We start from the raw sequence: 16,197 nt of genomic DNA on the forward strand, positions 1-16,197 counted from the left end.
TTTTGTTTTCAACACTGCTCAAGACATATAATTGCGAAACTTGGATTGAATATTTTATACATAGATATTTATTATTTGACATTAATAAAATTGTGTTACATTTTCCAAAAATTGTTCTCATAACAATTGCAGGTAAATTTGCAAGAATATTTATACAGTATAAAATGGATATTAAGTTTCTTTTTTTACATGTTTTTATGAAATATAAATCAAATAAGAATATACATAATATAAGAAAAGCAATTAATTTTGGAATTATGATAAATAAAAATTGCAATTTTATTTTATATGAGATGTTTACTTACGAGGCACACGGATACATTTAAAAATTCCGCTTGTAAGCAAGCGTGCAGAAGCGCCGAGTGAGAGAAGCGCGAAAACTCTTACAGTGGAAATATCTCGTTGGAAGGGAAACGAAATGTCTGTATAGCAGACGATACGCTTAATCGCAACGAAAAAAGGTAAATCACGCGCTCATTTCTCACCGACTTATCTGAATGGAGACCTTTCTCGTTATTTGTTTGCCAATCATCCTTAACTTAACTCGCAAAGTCCAATTCATCGCTGCTACCATTCTTTAACGGGGCGTCAGTCTGCAGTGCATCGGCATTGCGCATTTCTAAGGACTGTCACGCACTTTGATATTTGCTGTCCGCCGTTCTCCAAATCAGCTCTTCGGCATATCGAATAGCGATACTCGAATACGCGAACGCTGAAGTCATTGTGAAATATTCGCGATAAAATCTTGGCTACAAACGGCTGCAACTTAGCCTTCCACTTGCTATTTATAGAGCTAGTAGGTTATATTTGTAAAATCAATCGCAAAACTGAAAATGACAAATAGTGTTAGATTAATACAATAAATAATGTAGAACATCTACAATTATATGTGGCATTAATGTGTAATATCTGTACATTATATATGTAATATATATAATTTAATTCCGTGGAAATATTTTCGATAAGATGTTCGAAAGCGAGACAAATTGGTTGTGTTTTGATCTAAAGCTGCACGGTTTGCTGCGATTTGCGATTTGCGCAGTATAAATCCCACGCTTTTATTGAGCAATTTACGCGATAAAGTGAAGGTGATGCGTAGCTATCAATGCACTCATTGCGTGGATTTGTCTCTATCAGGAAATTTCACAATGCTCGTATTGTCCCGCTCGCAATTAGATCCCACATACTTTTACAACGAGTGTCACTTCTTTCGAAGACAAGTTCCTTAATCTCATGTAATTTAACGAACAATTTAAAAGTGTCATCGAGTGAGCATCAATGAATGATAATCTGTGATTTTTTTCTATCTCAAGGATACTACAGCATGTAGTTTAATACCAAGAATCATCGAATGAGTTTAATGCTGGAGCCGGAGTGCAACATGAATCTATACCGCACAATAATCTGACTGGACTCTGCTTTGATATATATTGTTGATTTGCGCACAAATGCCAGGATGCTAGACAATGCTGCTAATATGGAACTGAATAATGTGGGAAGCAACAAAAGTTCCGTACATCTCGCATTATCGTTCAAAAAGTTGTGTCTGGCAACAGTTGGCTTACCACTTGTATCGCTGTTGTTCTGCTTCACTACAGCATATATATTTCAACAGGATGATATTCACGAAACTCACTGTAGGGTAAGCAAAACTTTGTTACGTATTGTTATGATAAGTAAATGATGAAATGTATATAATGAATATCTGTATAATGAAAATCGTTTATTCGTTTGTTAAAGGTCTATAATATTCTTCCATCGATCTCAGCCATCACTGGGGTATCTCCTCAGAGATATCTATGGCGTATTAGTATAGCATTACATATTGGCCCTAGATTGGTGATCGCCAACGTTTATCATTCATATTATCACAAAATACTTAAAAACATTGAAGATGTGCCTATAAAAATTACAGGGAGCAGGCTCCTAAACTTATGTTATTGGCTAAACATTGCTGAGATAGCAGCTTTGTGTGGTGTCACATACATTTCTAACAGAGAAAATTATGGTAAGTAATATATAATTTTCTAAATCTGTTATTGATCTTCTAAAACTAAAATACTTTATATTTACATGTTGAATTTAATTTCATTAAATTATACAAAAATTTTTCAGCGGTGCACGAAAAAATTTTCATAGTGTTCATGATTAGTTCACTCACATATATGCTGACCGCCGTAAGATTAGGTCGCCTAATAACTCCAAATGCACAAAGTCTTCAGTACAAACAGGCGCTCTTTATGATGAGTCTTGTTAGTACAATTGGTCTTATTATATTCTTCTTGAAACATCGACTGCTGTGTCACGATTTAGGTAAGCAATAATATTACAAACATAATATTTATACACTTAATAAGTATAATAAAAGTAATATAATATTTGTCATAAATTTGAGCAGCATTTAGTTGGTTCTCGCTATGTGAATACCTGATAGCTTTTGCAAACATGGGCTTTCACATCATGGTGGTTTTGGACTTTCCAAAAGAACAACTGGTCGTAGGTCACGATTTACCTGCCGCAAAAATAGATTAACCTTTTAGGATAATTCGTCATTCTCATCGTTATATTAAAGTGCCTATTGCCTCTATGTGGAAGCGCTGTAAATCATGGTTTTTAAAAGGTAAAAGTTTGGTGGAACGCTGTAAATCATGGTTTTTAAAAGGTAAAAGTTTGGTGCAATACATAATACTCTGTTTCACTATCGTCTTAGTTTTGTGATATTTATAAGATTGTGTTCTATTGTTGAGATTAATATAATTTGCTTCCTGTGTATGTAAAAGAGTAACTCAGTTTATTTTTTTATTTTTTATTTTTAAATTCTCTTGTGATATATAATAAGTACGTCTGAGTACGTCTGAGTGTACAGGGATATGATTTGAGAAAAATGAAATGGAAAATCTAGCGCTTCCAAAGTACGGCACTGGTTACTTTCGAAGCGATGAACTATATATAACGGCCTTTTAATATCGTGCGATTAGCGATACTGAGTATGTAGTAAACGATAGTTAAAAATAAGTATCCTACATACAAACAGCATTTAATGTTATTATAAATCGGATGTTATTACCGCGTTATATGAGATTACTTGTAAAGACTTTTAAGCCTTTTTTATAGAGACTTTTGCAAAGTGAGAATTCTAGTCGAACTTGTTAATTCTAGTCGCAATATCTTTAATCCGCTTTACAATATTCTTATGTTATAAATTGAAGTTAGATTGTAGGATGCATACATATGTCAAATGAATTTTGGGATATAATCGTACATTCATCAAATGTGAAACACTTGTAACTTTAAATTATTGCAAAAACATTGTACAGTTATGTCTTGTTGGCAAACATGAAAATAGAAACCGTTCGTAGGTTATTCATGCATCTTATACAAGATTGGTTTATCTTATATAGCTTCTAAGATAATAAAATCATTAATATTTATGTACCAGTTAATATTTCGAGCCGTTCGGTTCGGTATTATTCTATCGTAAGCGTGAAATCGCTCCTATGTTTGTATGTAGTATATGATAAAACCGTTTACACATAAGCTATTTGTGCTTCAGACGAGAAACAAACGAGAATTTCACTTATAAAATTCGATAAAAACCTTTTTTAACATTTTTCTTACAAACTCACGTGAGATATTTAGATATTGATTTTATCTTGAATGGACTGATCTGAATGCACTATGTCTTTACATATCTTTGCGTATATTTATTTAGCGAATACTATATACTTCAAATGTCAGTATTTCGATAATTGCTATATGTATTACAAATTAGGTATTAGTTATATAGTATTCGCCATTACACCACGCAAAATATGTAAAGGCATAGTGCATTCAGCATATTCAAGGTAAAATTAGTACATAAATATCTTATGTGAGTTTGTAAGAAAAATGTTTAAAAAAATTTTTATCAAATTTTGTGGCTGAAATTCTTTTTTTATCTTTCGTTTGAAGCACAAATAGCTTATATGTACACGGTTTTCAAAAAGCTTTAATAGTAGAGCTAAGTAGTAACAATATTTTCAATTCGGAATGTTTTTGAATTAATGCTATAAGATGCTTTATAATTTTATAGCTTTTATCGGTGATTATTCTGAGAATAATATAATGATGAATAATGGATGTTAGAATTGATTTTTAACAATGTTAGTCATTTTTGGTAAAATGTTTGACAAAATTTTACAAAGCATATATATAATTTTTACTCGAAATGTTATTAAAAATTGTGCAATAAAATTTTTGCGAAGTGAGTTCCGGAAATCCGGTGCATGCTTTTAAGAAAGTTTCATATATGTGGGAATAGGCTCGCAAAATTCACATGGAAGGATAGCAGTTTGTTCAGGGACTTTATAAAATTCTTCTTACAGAATATTCCTTGATATTACACCAATAAATAATGTTTATTACATGTGTGTTTGTAATAAGCAGATGGTATGTTATCGCTATATTTTTTAGGATTTTGTTGTAGATGCCGATAGTCTCTGTGTGATTCTCTAAATGATAAAAAAAATTAATATATATATATATATATATATATATATTTTTTTTTTTTCAATTAATTTATTACAGATGTATTTGTTATCACTAATCATGCGGAGAGTGTAGCTTTAGAGAATCATTGTAGTCATCGTAAAGTAGTGGTTTGTTTTTTCTGTACACACTGAATATTGTATGCTCGGTCAGTCGGACATAATATTTTGATACTTGCTGATTATATTTGGAGTCGTTTTTGTACATTACCACGATGTACAAATGAGTACACTCAGCAATCGTGTTTGGTTTATCGAACGCTAATTCGTGCCAAGTGATGCACTAAAGATATATGTGGAATTTTACGGATTTTTGTAGGCGTTACGTTAATAATGATGTGTACATTAATAATGATCTTTAATGAACCATTTTTGTGCTTCATTGAGCAATTATTTTGCAACCGCTGCTTTTTAAGTACATCTGCAGAAGTAATTCTTTTCTGCATTATGTTTTTTATAACCAGAATTGAAGGACATCAATTTGACTGGATTAATTATAATGGAAAGTGTTCATTTTAACGAGTCATAGGTTTACGTTAATATTCTCAGAAATAATCTTTAAATTTCTCAGAGAATTTGTAATTGAAGAAAAATGCGCGATTTCTGTTGCGTTACGTATGTATTTTGATTATAGATATCGAATACGCGTTATGTATTAAGAGTTATAGTAAATGTCTCTCATATATGTATATATTAGTAGAATTTAATAGTACATGAAGAAACCTATGTAGAAATATAGCGTTAATTTGTAGAAATAAGTCCCAAAGATATCATAAAACAAAAAATTTTGCTAATTAAATTTTTCTTATGTTATATTTTCTTCGATGGAAAAGATTTAAAAGTTACATGTTAGAGTAAAAATGAGAAAGATGTAATCTCACTAATGTTGATTTTGCAAGCGTTAATATTGCAAAATGATGCTTCCAAAGAGAATTGTGCTGAACGTTTATTTAGCATTAAATTTTCCTATAATTATGTGTGATAATTGTTCTGCTAATCATTTATTAATGAATAGATATTTATTAATAGATATCAGCACATCTTCGGATCTAAGAAAATTAGCGAGGAACTAACTGCTAAAAAATAAATTATTGCTATCTCTTTTAAAAATCTTTTTAATTCCTTAGGATAATATAAATATAAAATATATGCACTTATATATGACAGAAGCTTTTAAGGGATGAAGTTCTAAAAACATATTTAAAAACTTTCGTCACATGAATTTTACATTGGCGACAATGACTAAACATATCTGTCAAGAATTTCTATTATATTTAAAGCTTTCTCCTTTTGCTGTAAATAATGCTAGTAGGATATACAGTAATTGTGTATAAATAACGGAGTGGATATCAATAGAACACGTTAAACAAGCGACACGAGGATTTTCCCTTCATTAATAAGGCAATTTAAATACAAATTTGAAGCGCAATCTTTACACAAATACCCACTATCGAGTCGCAGCTATTTTTCTGCGACCCGTATTTTTTGAAATAATTTTGCTACTGAAACACTTTTTCTAATTTACGATATATATCGAAATTATCGATAAAGCGCTATGATCTCACGAAGGAACTACTCGTTCCCGATGTATCATTTGGGCAATTGACAATTCTGTGATAATAAGCACAAACCACTTTGCTATACTCCATTTTATAAGATAGAGCTTTTGTTTCTTTTTTAAAAAAATTCTTTATTATTCTCGATATTATTATCGTCATTTTTCTTCAGATCATTCGAGCTATATTATATTTTATTTAAATATGTCAAAATTTTTTATTGTATATTATCACAGAATTTATTTTCCCGAAGTATCTACTCTTGTATTTAACGATGAATCGAGTAGTGAATTTATATATTTATGAATTATTATTGAAATAGAAAAAAAAAAATTATTAATCAAGCACAGTAAATAACCGTAAACATAGTTAATTAGCAACAATCTATTCTTAGTTTAATCTGATTTGATGAAATCTTATCAAGAAAGGTATTATTGAATAATTTTTGCCACGTTTGTATTGCTAATTAATTCTTTTACATATATCATATTTTATATTATGTAGCAAATATCGAAACGTCCGAATTCGAAAACTCGCAGGGCGGAAAGCAAATTTGTTTCTCAACATTTTTTTTTATCTCTGCCACTATCTTATGTTCCATAAATCAGAGTGAGAGTAATCGAGCCTCAAATCCAGCTAAAACCTGCAGCATTGCCGAAGGTAATTGAACTCTGTTGACCTTAATGTAAGGGAATAAACGAGCGCGATTAAATGGCTACCGTGTGACACGAACGAGAACTTTCATCGTCTTCTCGCGTAACCAAATTTAATAAGTCGCTTCCTTTTCGGCCCTGCTTAAGATTGGACGAAGGCTCGAATATTCTGTTTATGGCTCGTTACTGATTTTACGTCGTCACTATACGAAACAGTTATATTTTCTTACACAATCGGTCGAACATCATCATCCGATGTAATATTCACTCCAGTACTGTGTATTTCTGACGAACGCTGTAATATATTGTATATTTCTTCTAATCAGTTTAGGGCGGGTGCCCTGTACTGTGATTAACAACATTTCTGTGTATGTGATGACTTGTAACGGGATTACAACACTGATTTCGATCAGGGCAAGAATGATTTCTATTCGTATCGCGTCATGAATGATTGTCAAATAAAAATTATCGTACATAATCGGCAACCTATTCTCTTATCAATTTCCTGAATTACATAAGTAAGAATTTAGAACACAAATTTAGAATTTTTCTGGATTTGACAGAACTATAGTTTGGATGGGTTTAAATAGTATTTGAATATATTAAACAATTTCTACATTTGTTTGTGATACAAATGGCATCTTTTAACTATTATATTAACAAATAGTTAAAATTATACTAGTATTATATATATATCTCATTTTTACATAATTTTATATACTGTGATACCATTTTACAATACGTCTCTAATACTATATGCAATATTTTTGTATAAAAGATGGACGAAATATCAAACCTGCTTCTTCATTTTACCAAAGCACGAGTAACGAACGAGTTTAGATCCAATTCTTTTTCGCGATTGCGTAATAAAAGATAAATTTCCATTTCTTTGCGAGAGAGTCGTCAAATCCTTTGCGAATAATGGAGAATCGCGTAATTGTGCACTTCTGCTTTCTACCGACAAATCTGTAAAGACATATTTTTTTATATGATGATCGTTTTATGTCGAAAGTTTGATTGAACTGAAACTAGGTGGATTCAAACGTTTGTTCATAGTGTTTAATGCCACTGGACTAAGCAGGTTCTCTGCATTAAAAGCCCATTTATCAATGACAAGATGAATTTTGCATTCTCCAAGATTTCAATACTTGATACTTTAATAGGATATTTAAAACACATTTAGCATACGGAATAAAATAGAATTTTAAAATACGAAATATTATTTTTAACATACTTGTGCAACTCTCTTACCGTTTTTTATATAAGTGTATCGTAATATTTTCTTATTCTTTAAATTCATTGATAGAAACAGCATTATTTTTTCTAATATTTATGTCCGAGAAGAAGAAACGCGATACGCGAGACACCAATATATTCGAATTGAAAAATATAAAAATATAACATCAAGGTATATTTGATTACGAAATCCAGGGTAAAAATGATCGATATTCGTATTATCTATTGGCGTACCGTTCTTCTCGAACAAATTACCGTTTCTTTTTTCGGACTTTTTCAATTCTGCAATATCTGCTTTCTCTTTAATCGTATCGCTATCTCGTTGAACTTCCTCCGCGGATCTTTTCTTCATAGTTTTCACTCTTTTCAAAGTCATCGACGACGTTTTGACGCATCGTCTGCACCGCCACACGAATCTAGGATCGTAAACATCGATGTCGATGACTGGGGGTTGATGACAGAGAGGATGGTAAGCGTCTTGACACTCTTGACACTCCAACAAAATCAGGGCTCCCAGTTTCGCGCCATTACAAATCTTCGATTGCACACACCACAGATATCAGAATTCATTATAGATATAATTGATATTGCAGCAGCACGATAACAATCGTAACGATCAATCTCTATCGCACGTATTACTCGCCTTATATGCATTATAACCTGGCTGAATTTACTTGAAAAGAACCTTGCACACAATCCCATCGGCGAATCCTTCGTCAGGAATCGAGATCCTGGGAACGTCCTCGTCGTCGTAGCATTCGTAATTCACCTCGAATACTTCTATATCAGCCATTTGATAGTTTGCTTTGTTTTCCGTGATGTTGGCCTCGAGAAGAGAAACGGTCTCTGAATCGTCCCAGATTTCATTTTTCATCGCGCCGTGTCCTTGCGATGTGTAGTTGCGTTTCTTTGAATTTCGCATCGGAGAAGCTGTGTTGTCGATATTTTGTAAGAACCTTTTTGGCATTCTGGCGGCCAAAGTTTTGCCAGGACCATATTTTTTCTCAATGCAAGCGTCCAGCATTCGACGAAGTTCCTCAGTACTGTTCTCCTCAGTCGAATGCAGCAACGCTAACGCATTGACGAAATCTTCGTCAATGTCGGACGTACTCTCAGCGTGCATTTTTTGAATCTCTTCAAGCCAGATCTTGTTCAGATCAGTCGTACGATATTTAACTGTCAAATATTGAAAATATCTGTGTTATGTTAGTGTTTAAATGTTTTACAAAATTTTGTACTTTATTAAAGAAGTAATGTCTAAAAAAAGCTTAAATAAGTTTAAATAAAAATTGAATATTGATATATTTTATCAATGCTGCAATAGGTTAAAATATAACTTGTAAAATAAAGCTTGTAAAAAAGTAGAAAGATTAAAATTACGAAGAGGTTTAAAAAAAATAATAAACTTAAAGTAAATCGTGTGTCTTTTCCGAGAAATGCATACATTGAAAATAAATCTGACTTCAACAGGGTTGAGGGTTAAAGAATCAGGGACATTTGGAATGTTTCGAATTTGGCATTGTTTACTCACGTGCGGGACGGCGTTCTTGACGATTTAAGCGCAGCGGCAAGTGGTTCTGCGGACTGGTAACAATCCTGGGAATTGTACGGGCAGGGACGTTCTACGGATTTAGATATGCGAATAGTATCCCGGGACGGACGTTTGCCGTGAAATGTGCCAAAGGAAGGTGGCCGGCATTTATCGGGCTCGATCATCGACTCGCCGCTTGTATATCGATGGAATCGCATCGACAACGCACCATTGTTCTCGTGACTGTTTGCTAATAGAATCCAGTGCTTATGGTCATCGTTCCCCGAGAATCGAATATACTGGGCATTGAATATTCAACAAACGCATTTCGATGTTAGCTGACTATTGACGTGAATGATCGACATATAGTCCGCTGCAGTAATTCGAAGAAAATCTGACGCAAGTTGCTATTTTTACGTTCGGGGATTTTCCAATAGATACGTCAAACGCGCGTTTTAAACAATGTAATTAAAAAATTTTTCTATTTAATATAAGAAAAAATAATTAAAAAATATTTGTGTAACGTTCTATTTTCCTACAAATATTTTATTTATTTCATTTTATCCTTGCAATATTCACGATTATTATTTTATTATAAATATCAATTACAAATCAAATATTTTGTGATAATTAATGATCAAAAGTTGTTACAAGTAAAATTTTGTATTTATAAATCGAAACTTAAAGCGATTTTGTTTAGCGTCAAATAATTCTTCCGACATCGTATTCCGCCGCTCTCTATTATTTATATCGCTTAGGGATAAAGATCCCTTCTTCAGGATCAGTTTTCTTTGTACTTGCTTGCGTTATGCGTAACGTACTTTTTCAAGGGCTCTATCAACAAGCCCTTCCGCATCATCTTCGCGCTTTTTCGGGGACGGTGACACGAAGAGAAAGGGTGGGCGAGCGGAAAAGCATCCAATTATCATGCCCGATGCTGGAGCTTCTCACCCTGCACAAGCTCAGTACCAGAATCGACTGGAATCCGGCCGGGAAGCCGGGCCCGGTAGACGTCGAACGAGTGGGATTATTCCGCGTCCGGGTTCGGAGCCGAGGGTCGGGCGGGGGCGGGCCGAGGGAACAATGTCGGAAACGACGGGGACGGTATGCCGAGATATGCAGGATATCGCGCAGAACTGCGATCCTTCGAGGTCTGAGCGAGGAGAGCGAGAGAGCTATGAGGATACAGCAGTGGTGCAAGTATAGTGAGCCAGATATGTACGCCCCGCGGTGCCGTGCCGCGTCGGGAGAGAGAGAGAGAGAGAGAGAGAGAGAGAGAGAGAGAGAGAGAGAGAGAGAGGAGAGAATGCGTCTCTAAGTGTATTACCTCAAGATGAAAAGGGAGGCAAAGAGAGGAAGGCGGAAGGAGAGAAAGAGGAAGAGAGAAAACGAGAGAGAGAGAGAGAGAGAGACATCTCGCTCGCCGCGCGCGTACCGCCTAAATATGTAATAATATCTACAGGAGATACCGGCATTCCCCGACCTCGAGAAGAATTCGATCAAAATGTGTCGCGATACTCTCCCGGTATGCTAGGTGAGGTACGCGCTCACCTCCCCTCCGTACGTTCTTCTCTTTCAGCAGCTTCCTGCCGCTTCTCACCCTCTTCGATCCTTCCGCACCACCCCTTGCTTCTGGTCCCTTCTCTGCGTCTTCTTCCGTCGTCGCTTTGTCCTCGTTTACACGCAGGATCGGATACAGTAAGGACGTCGTAGGTGTTCTTACGCATGCAAACTTGTCTCAGGCTGTGTTCTACCCCCGTGTGAAATCTTGATCGAAGGTGTGTAAAGTAAAATTTCAGAGATCCACAGAGCGATTCCTTTTATCTACGGATTTTTTCAAGTGGAGCTGATTTTCTTTTAATAAAATTTTTGTTAGACGTCTTTTCTTCTTCGCTTTTGTTCTTTAATTTTAAATATCTTTGGAATTAAGTCTCAAATTTTTTTAAGAAATTACGTTTGAGATTACTAGAAGATATCTTTTATGGACAAAAAGTTACGCAATAGATTTAATAGAATACATTTTGTATTGTAATTTTTATTTGCCTTTCGTTTTTGCTAAATTGGGTCATATAATAATTTTATACATTAGTATTTTATACATTGGTGTTTTGCATTACGAAACATTATTAATTAAATTTTGTAAAAAATAAATAAAAGAAAGAGTAAAGATTAATGTATGTTAAAAGTTCTTGAGTAAAGACACGAATAATTTAAAATCGCTTACCGCGAGGCGATTTCGTCTAAAGGAAGAGATCCTCATATTGCAAGAACAGCTCTCCGCTTTTAGGTGCAGCAGGAATTTCGGAATACGCCATTCGCGTGATATTTTAATACTTTATATCTCACGGTGCTTGCAAGTAAATCTCTGCCATGATAAGACCCGCCAGGAATCTCACCCCCTCGAAACATCCGCCGTTTATAAGAAATGTTTTCGAAGTTTATGAGGGCGACGCGAAGTTCTGGTATGGGGTGAACCTAAAGCTTTCACCCTTCCCTCCCTTTTTTTATTCTTTTTTTTAAATAAAAGCAACACTGATAGAGAAAAATATCGTGTCGCAAAACTGGGAATAAAATCACGTCGTCGCTAAAATATGGTCGAAAAATGCAATGAAAAATTTTCTAACGAAAGTTTGAACCAACAATACAGGCTGCTTCTATATAGCTTTATACATTATTACGTCCGCATTCAATTTCTGTAGAATGAGTTAAAAATGTTGAACAAAGCTAGATCAAACATCATTCATTACTGTGCGTTCAATTCTGTTAATTGGAATATTTTTTATGCGTTTTGTTATGTTACGTATATTCTATATCTTTTCCGAAAAACTTATTTAGCCTCAGCTTTATGATTGTTAAAAATTATTTCAGATATCAGATTCCAAAATTATTAAATAAAAAATTCATATTTCTTTTTCAAGAGATATCTGACAAGTTGGAAAAACAATTATATAGTTTGTGAATAATAGTTACGGTGTCACACGCTTTCTGTGACTTTGCGGAGCATCGTGTATGCTTATCATTTCGGCTATAATTCTGCGGTTGCAGTTCAGAGTTGCACCGGCTAACATGATGTCCAATCTGAGTATTGTTGTGACGTCACGAATTTAGACGCGGGTTAGGATTAGCTGTCTTCCGTATCAGACGGTACAGTTCCGAACAATACACGCACAATGGATGTACCTTGTGCATGATGACACCGTGTCGACAGTCGCTCCAAATTGTGTTTCAGTAATCTGGGCTATATATTGCGGCTTTCTCCTAATCTTTTCCACAAATCGCTCATTGTGCAAGTAAATTTTTTATTAACTTTCTTCCAAACAAATTTTTCATGTCTCTAAAAAACAGAAGAAATTTGACGAAATTACATTAATTTCTCTGAATGTGAACATATCTCGTTTTTAAGATCAAATATTGCTTGAAAATTGAGTTACATTTTTTGGTGTCTAATGTATAACGATCAGTTAGTGATTTAAAAATATAATACGCTAAAAAAGCAGAAGAAATTTATCTTTGATCTTCGTGAAAATTAAAATATATAAGTAGAATTAAAGTGAAACGGGGAAAAGAGAGAAGTTTACGAATGTGAAATCAATTCTCGACTTCAAAAAGGAATTACGAATTCGTCGCAAAATGAATTCTCATCGATTCTTTTTTAATCTATCCTATCCAGCTATCCTTCGCTGACATATACGTAGCTCGTGAAAGACGCTCGTGATGTCGACTCGACGACGCTGCAGATTTCTTGCAAGAGTCAGGTGCGGAGCGTCGACGCGGTGCGATGCGTGTCGATGAACCTGCACTCATCCTCCAGGTAAAGTCAGCAGACACAGCCGAATGCAAAGTGCATCGTTGCATAACGCAGAATCGCGTGCGCGATGCTTTTTTTGCGACACGTGTAAGTAGAAAGCGAAGAAAATATGTATATATACACAATTATTTTTTTGCGTATCTACGCAACTAACGATTATTCGGCGACGTAACGGCTGATTCCGCAGTGAGAAAGACACAAAGGCGTTTTTCCTTTTTTCATTGCCAGCATTGTTTTTACACTTTTAGTTATCTCCGGCATCACCACGCAAATTAACGGCCCGCGATGTACTTCTATAACTTTACAAACGTTATTAATGTTAAATAGAATTCGCGGCATACCAGCTATGCCGTGTGTTATGCCCAGGTCGAAATAGCTCGAATAAATGATGGGGCATAAAGAGCGGGATAATTGTCAATTTCATCGCGAACAAGACTCCGCATGCCGCGTATTAAAATAAGATAAGCTTCCTGCGCATTCTCTCTTCTTTTTTCTCAATTATTAAAGCTCCCGTGCTTCCGCTCTTCCGCGCTAACTACCGTTAGGAATATTATTTGCATTATTCACTCATGTACTCCGAGATACATAAAGGAAAAATTATAAACACACTTTAAATACATGACAATAATTGATTCGTTGTCCTGAGTTTTGCGCGTGTTTTTCCTGTTCGAAGTGAATTTCGAATCAACAATTGTGAATGTCCAGCGATGGGTGATTGTAGAGTATTAATCAGTGCGAAAACTGGGCTTTCGATATTCGTGAAACCAATTGCGTCTGTTGCATTGTGTCGGACACTGTTTGTTTATTTTCGAACATCAGTACAAAATTCCCTTTGTTTTCCGAATTTTTTGCACGTATTTTGGACGTATCGGCACTGTCGAGAGTGTCAGGAATGTCGCATCGGACAATCGTTATGGTAAGTAAATCAACGCGTGTAGTCTTTTGATGTTTGTAAAACTGATCGCGCCCACGATATTGTCTCGTGACGAACATTGCTTGTCGAACTTTAAGCAACGTGATTTTATTTTTCAAATTCTTTATCCTGAGATTATCAAAAGTGTGTCGGAAATGTTGGAAATATTGAATCGAGTAATGAGCGATTGTTGTAGAATAGTAAAGAATAGTATATAGATCAGTGATTACGATGATTATATTTGATTTGATCTAAACTCTAAATTAATTCAGCTTTAATCTAAATTAATAGTTTCTATTTGTCTTTCAGATTTCGTCAATCCACTTATGCCTATCGTGTCGTTTTGAACATTGCTTGCCGATATCATTTGTTGGAATCATCGTAGATTGAAAATGCATCGCATTCGTAAAACTCTAGAATTCGACAATGGCAGGACAGCAGTTGGTGAGTTAATTTTGTTATTATATTATGTAATTTATTATTTATTTAATTTATCTATTTGAATCCCACGATGTTATAACGGTCAAATAAAACTTTGACTTGTAAATTAAATAGTAAAGAAAATATTTTCTAATTGAAATGGAAAATTTAATATGTTTAAATGTAAATAGAGAGTGATAAGAGAGAAAGGGATATCTTTATAAAAATTATATCATTAAATAAACTCTGTACTCTCTAAATTTCTTAGAGTGATAACGCACTCGAAAAATTGAGTAACTGGTCGTGTCGCTCGCTTAGAGTGACTTTTCATTCATACGGAGTTAATTCTTCCTCTTTTTGTTGTAGAGTGAATTTTTCACTCTGCAAAGTAGAGTGATTATGTGTACTTTATTCTATAGAGCGAATATTTTTACTCTATGCAGTGTGGAGTGAATATTTCATTCACATGAAGAGTGCAATCTCACTGTTTTTAAGAGAACTGTTAAAACAAACGCCAACGAAGAAGATTTCATTCTCTGATCGAGTGAATTCACGTCGGAACGAGTAATACATTACTCTACGTTAGAGTTAAACAATCACTTTTGTGAAAAGTGAATTTTTACCATTTACGAGTGGCAGTATTTTCACTATCGCTTGAAGTGAATATCCACTCGTTTGGAGTTAGATTTCACTCCAAGAAATTTAGAGAGTATTATCTTTCATATAGTGCATATTTATAATAGTGTATTTATAACATTTTCAACTTTTTTTGGCAAGTGTTAAATTGATTTTTTCAATGCGTATATTTAACGGAATTTCCATTATTATCTACTTGCCGCAATGCAATCGAGTTCGCGACAAAGGGAATGCAATGATCCGCGGTGCGCAGCCGCAAATACCAGGTAACCAGCCTTTTATCGTCGAACACGTGCAGTTGCGATTACGCGTGTTTCCGATACCACAAATTCAGATTGCGTCAGTAAGCGTAGCTTTACGCCGGAATCAAGAAAGCGTCGAGAAAATCGATCGGCCAACACGGGAATCCCGTGGATACCAAATTACTTTCATTCTTCTTTATTTTGTTACATCAAAAGTGAGAAAATTTATGCGACACTCGTACGAATTCACGCAACTATATGACGATTGTATAATTTATCAAGCTCTTTAAATTCCTTGTCACAATATTTATAAAAGATATTGATGCTCAATGTAAATCTAGAACAAAAATTACTACGATAAGCTTTGTTTCGCACCGAATGTCGAAATTTAGCGTTTATCGCATACAAAGTATGATATTGCAAAAAGCTTCGCAGTACAGGATAATCGCGTTATATCGCGGAAATCGCGGCTAAAACGAGCACGGCTCGTTTTCAGAGCGGACAGAAGTTTGCGCAGAAATCGGGCGTTAATGTAATTAAGTAATTAAAGAGACGGTCGAGATCGGGGTCTGGCGTGTGCCGTTTCCATTCAATGTGCGCGATGCACACAAAACGTTGAAAACTCTCGTTTCAGCCCGGCGGCGCGTCGCGCTTTGCCACGTCGCGCTGCTGCTGG

The 16,197-nt window shown here is 34.7% G+C and overlaps 3 protein-coding genes and 1 long non-coding RNA gene across 11 annotated transcripts in view; 2 read left to right on the plus strand and 2 right to left on the minus strand.

Moving 5' to 3' along the window:
• LOC105676113 (post-GPI attachment to proteins factor 2-like) lies at positions 1 to 7,220 on the plus strand. Of its 3 annotated transcripts, none has more exons than XM_067355422.1 (5): positions 1 to 461; positions 1,314 to 1,642; positions 1,741 to 2,008; positions 2,116 to 2,313; positions 2,399 to 7,220. In XM_067355422.1, the coding sequence occupies exons 2-5, from the start codon at positions 1,457 to 1,459 to the stop codon at positions 2,530 to 2,532; spliced, it is 786 nt and encodes a 261-aa protein (XP_067211523.1). In that variant the 5' UTR covers positions 1 to 461; positions 1,314 to 1,456; the 3' UTR covers positions 2,533 to 7,220. The 3 variants fall into 3 exon arrangements, with proteins under 3 accessions (XP_067211523.1, XP_067211524.1, XP_067211525.1); XM_067355423.1 differs by lacking the exon at positions 1 to 461 and adding an exon at positions 532 to 796; XM_067355424.1 differs by lacking the exon at positions 1 to 461 and adding an exon at positions 1,061 to 1,235.
• sd (TEA domain transcription factor 1 homolog scalloped) overlaps positions 1 to 16,197 on the plus strand; it is a 198,314-nt gene that overhangs the window by 40,120 nt on the left and 141,997 nt on the right. For 4 of the 6 annotated variants that reach the window (XM_012373732.2, XM_012373730.2, XM_012373731.2 and 1 more), the window contains exon 4: positions 14,533 to 14,667. The exons of 1 other annotated variant lie outside the window; for it this stretch is intronic. In XM_012373732.2, coding sequence (XP_012229155.1) covers positions 14,616 to 14,667 — 52 coding nt within the window. In that variant the 5' untranslated portion in view covers positions 14,533 to 14,615. Of the gene's footprint in view, positions 1 to 14,531; positions 14,668 to 16,197 lie in introns of those variants that run through there. One more of the 6 variants, XM_067355417.1, reaches the window with a different exon arrangement.
• Positions 278 to 1,082, minus strand: LOC136999993 (uncharacterized). The gene is made up of 2 exons (XR_010890308.1): positions 916 to 1,082; positions 278 to 827 (listed from the first exon to the last, which is right to left on the minus strand). It is a non-coding gene; the product is annotated as an uncharacterized lncRNA (long non-coding RNA).
• Positions 7,384 to 9,686, minus strand: LOC105676066 (integrator complex subunit 12-like). The gene is made up of 4 exons (XM_067355421.1): positions 9,503 to 9,686; positions 8,657 to 9,147; positions 8,227 to 8,506; positions 7,384 to 7,701 (listed from the first exon to the last, which is right to left on the minus strand). Exons 2-4 carry the CDS (start codon positions 9,092 to 9,094, stop codon positions 7,526 to 7,528), a joined length of 894 nt encoding a protein of 297 aa, XP_067211522.1. The 5' UTR covers positions 9,095 to 9,147; positions 9,503 to 9,686; the 3' UTR covers positions 7,384 to 7,525.

Source organism: Linepithema humile, chromosome 5 (genome assembly GCF_040581485.1).
Source record: "Linepithema humile isolate Giens D197 chromosome 5, Lhum_UNIL_v1.0, whole genome shotgun sequence".
NCBI lineage: Eukaryota > Metazoa > Arthropoda > Insecta > Hymenoptera > Formicidae > Linepithema > Linepithema humile.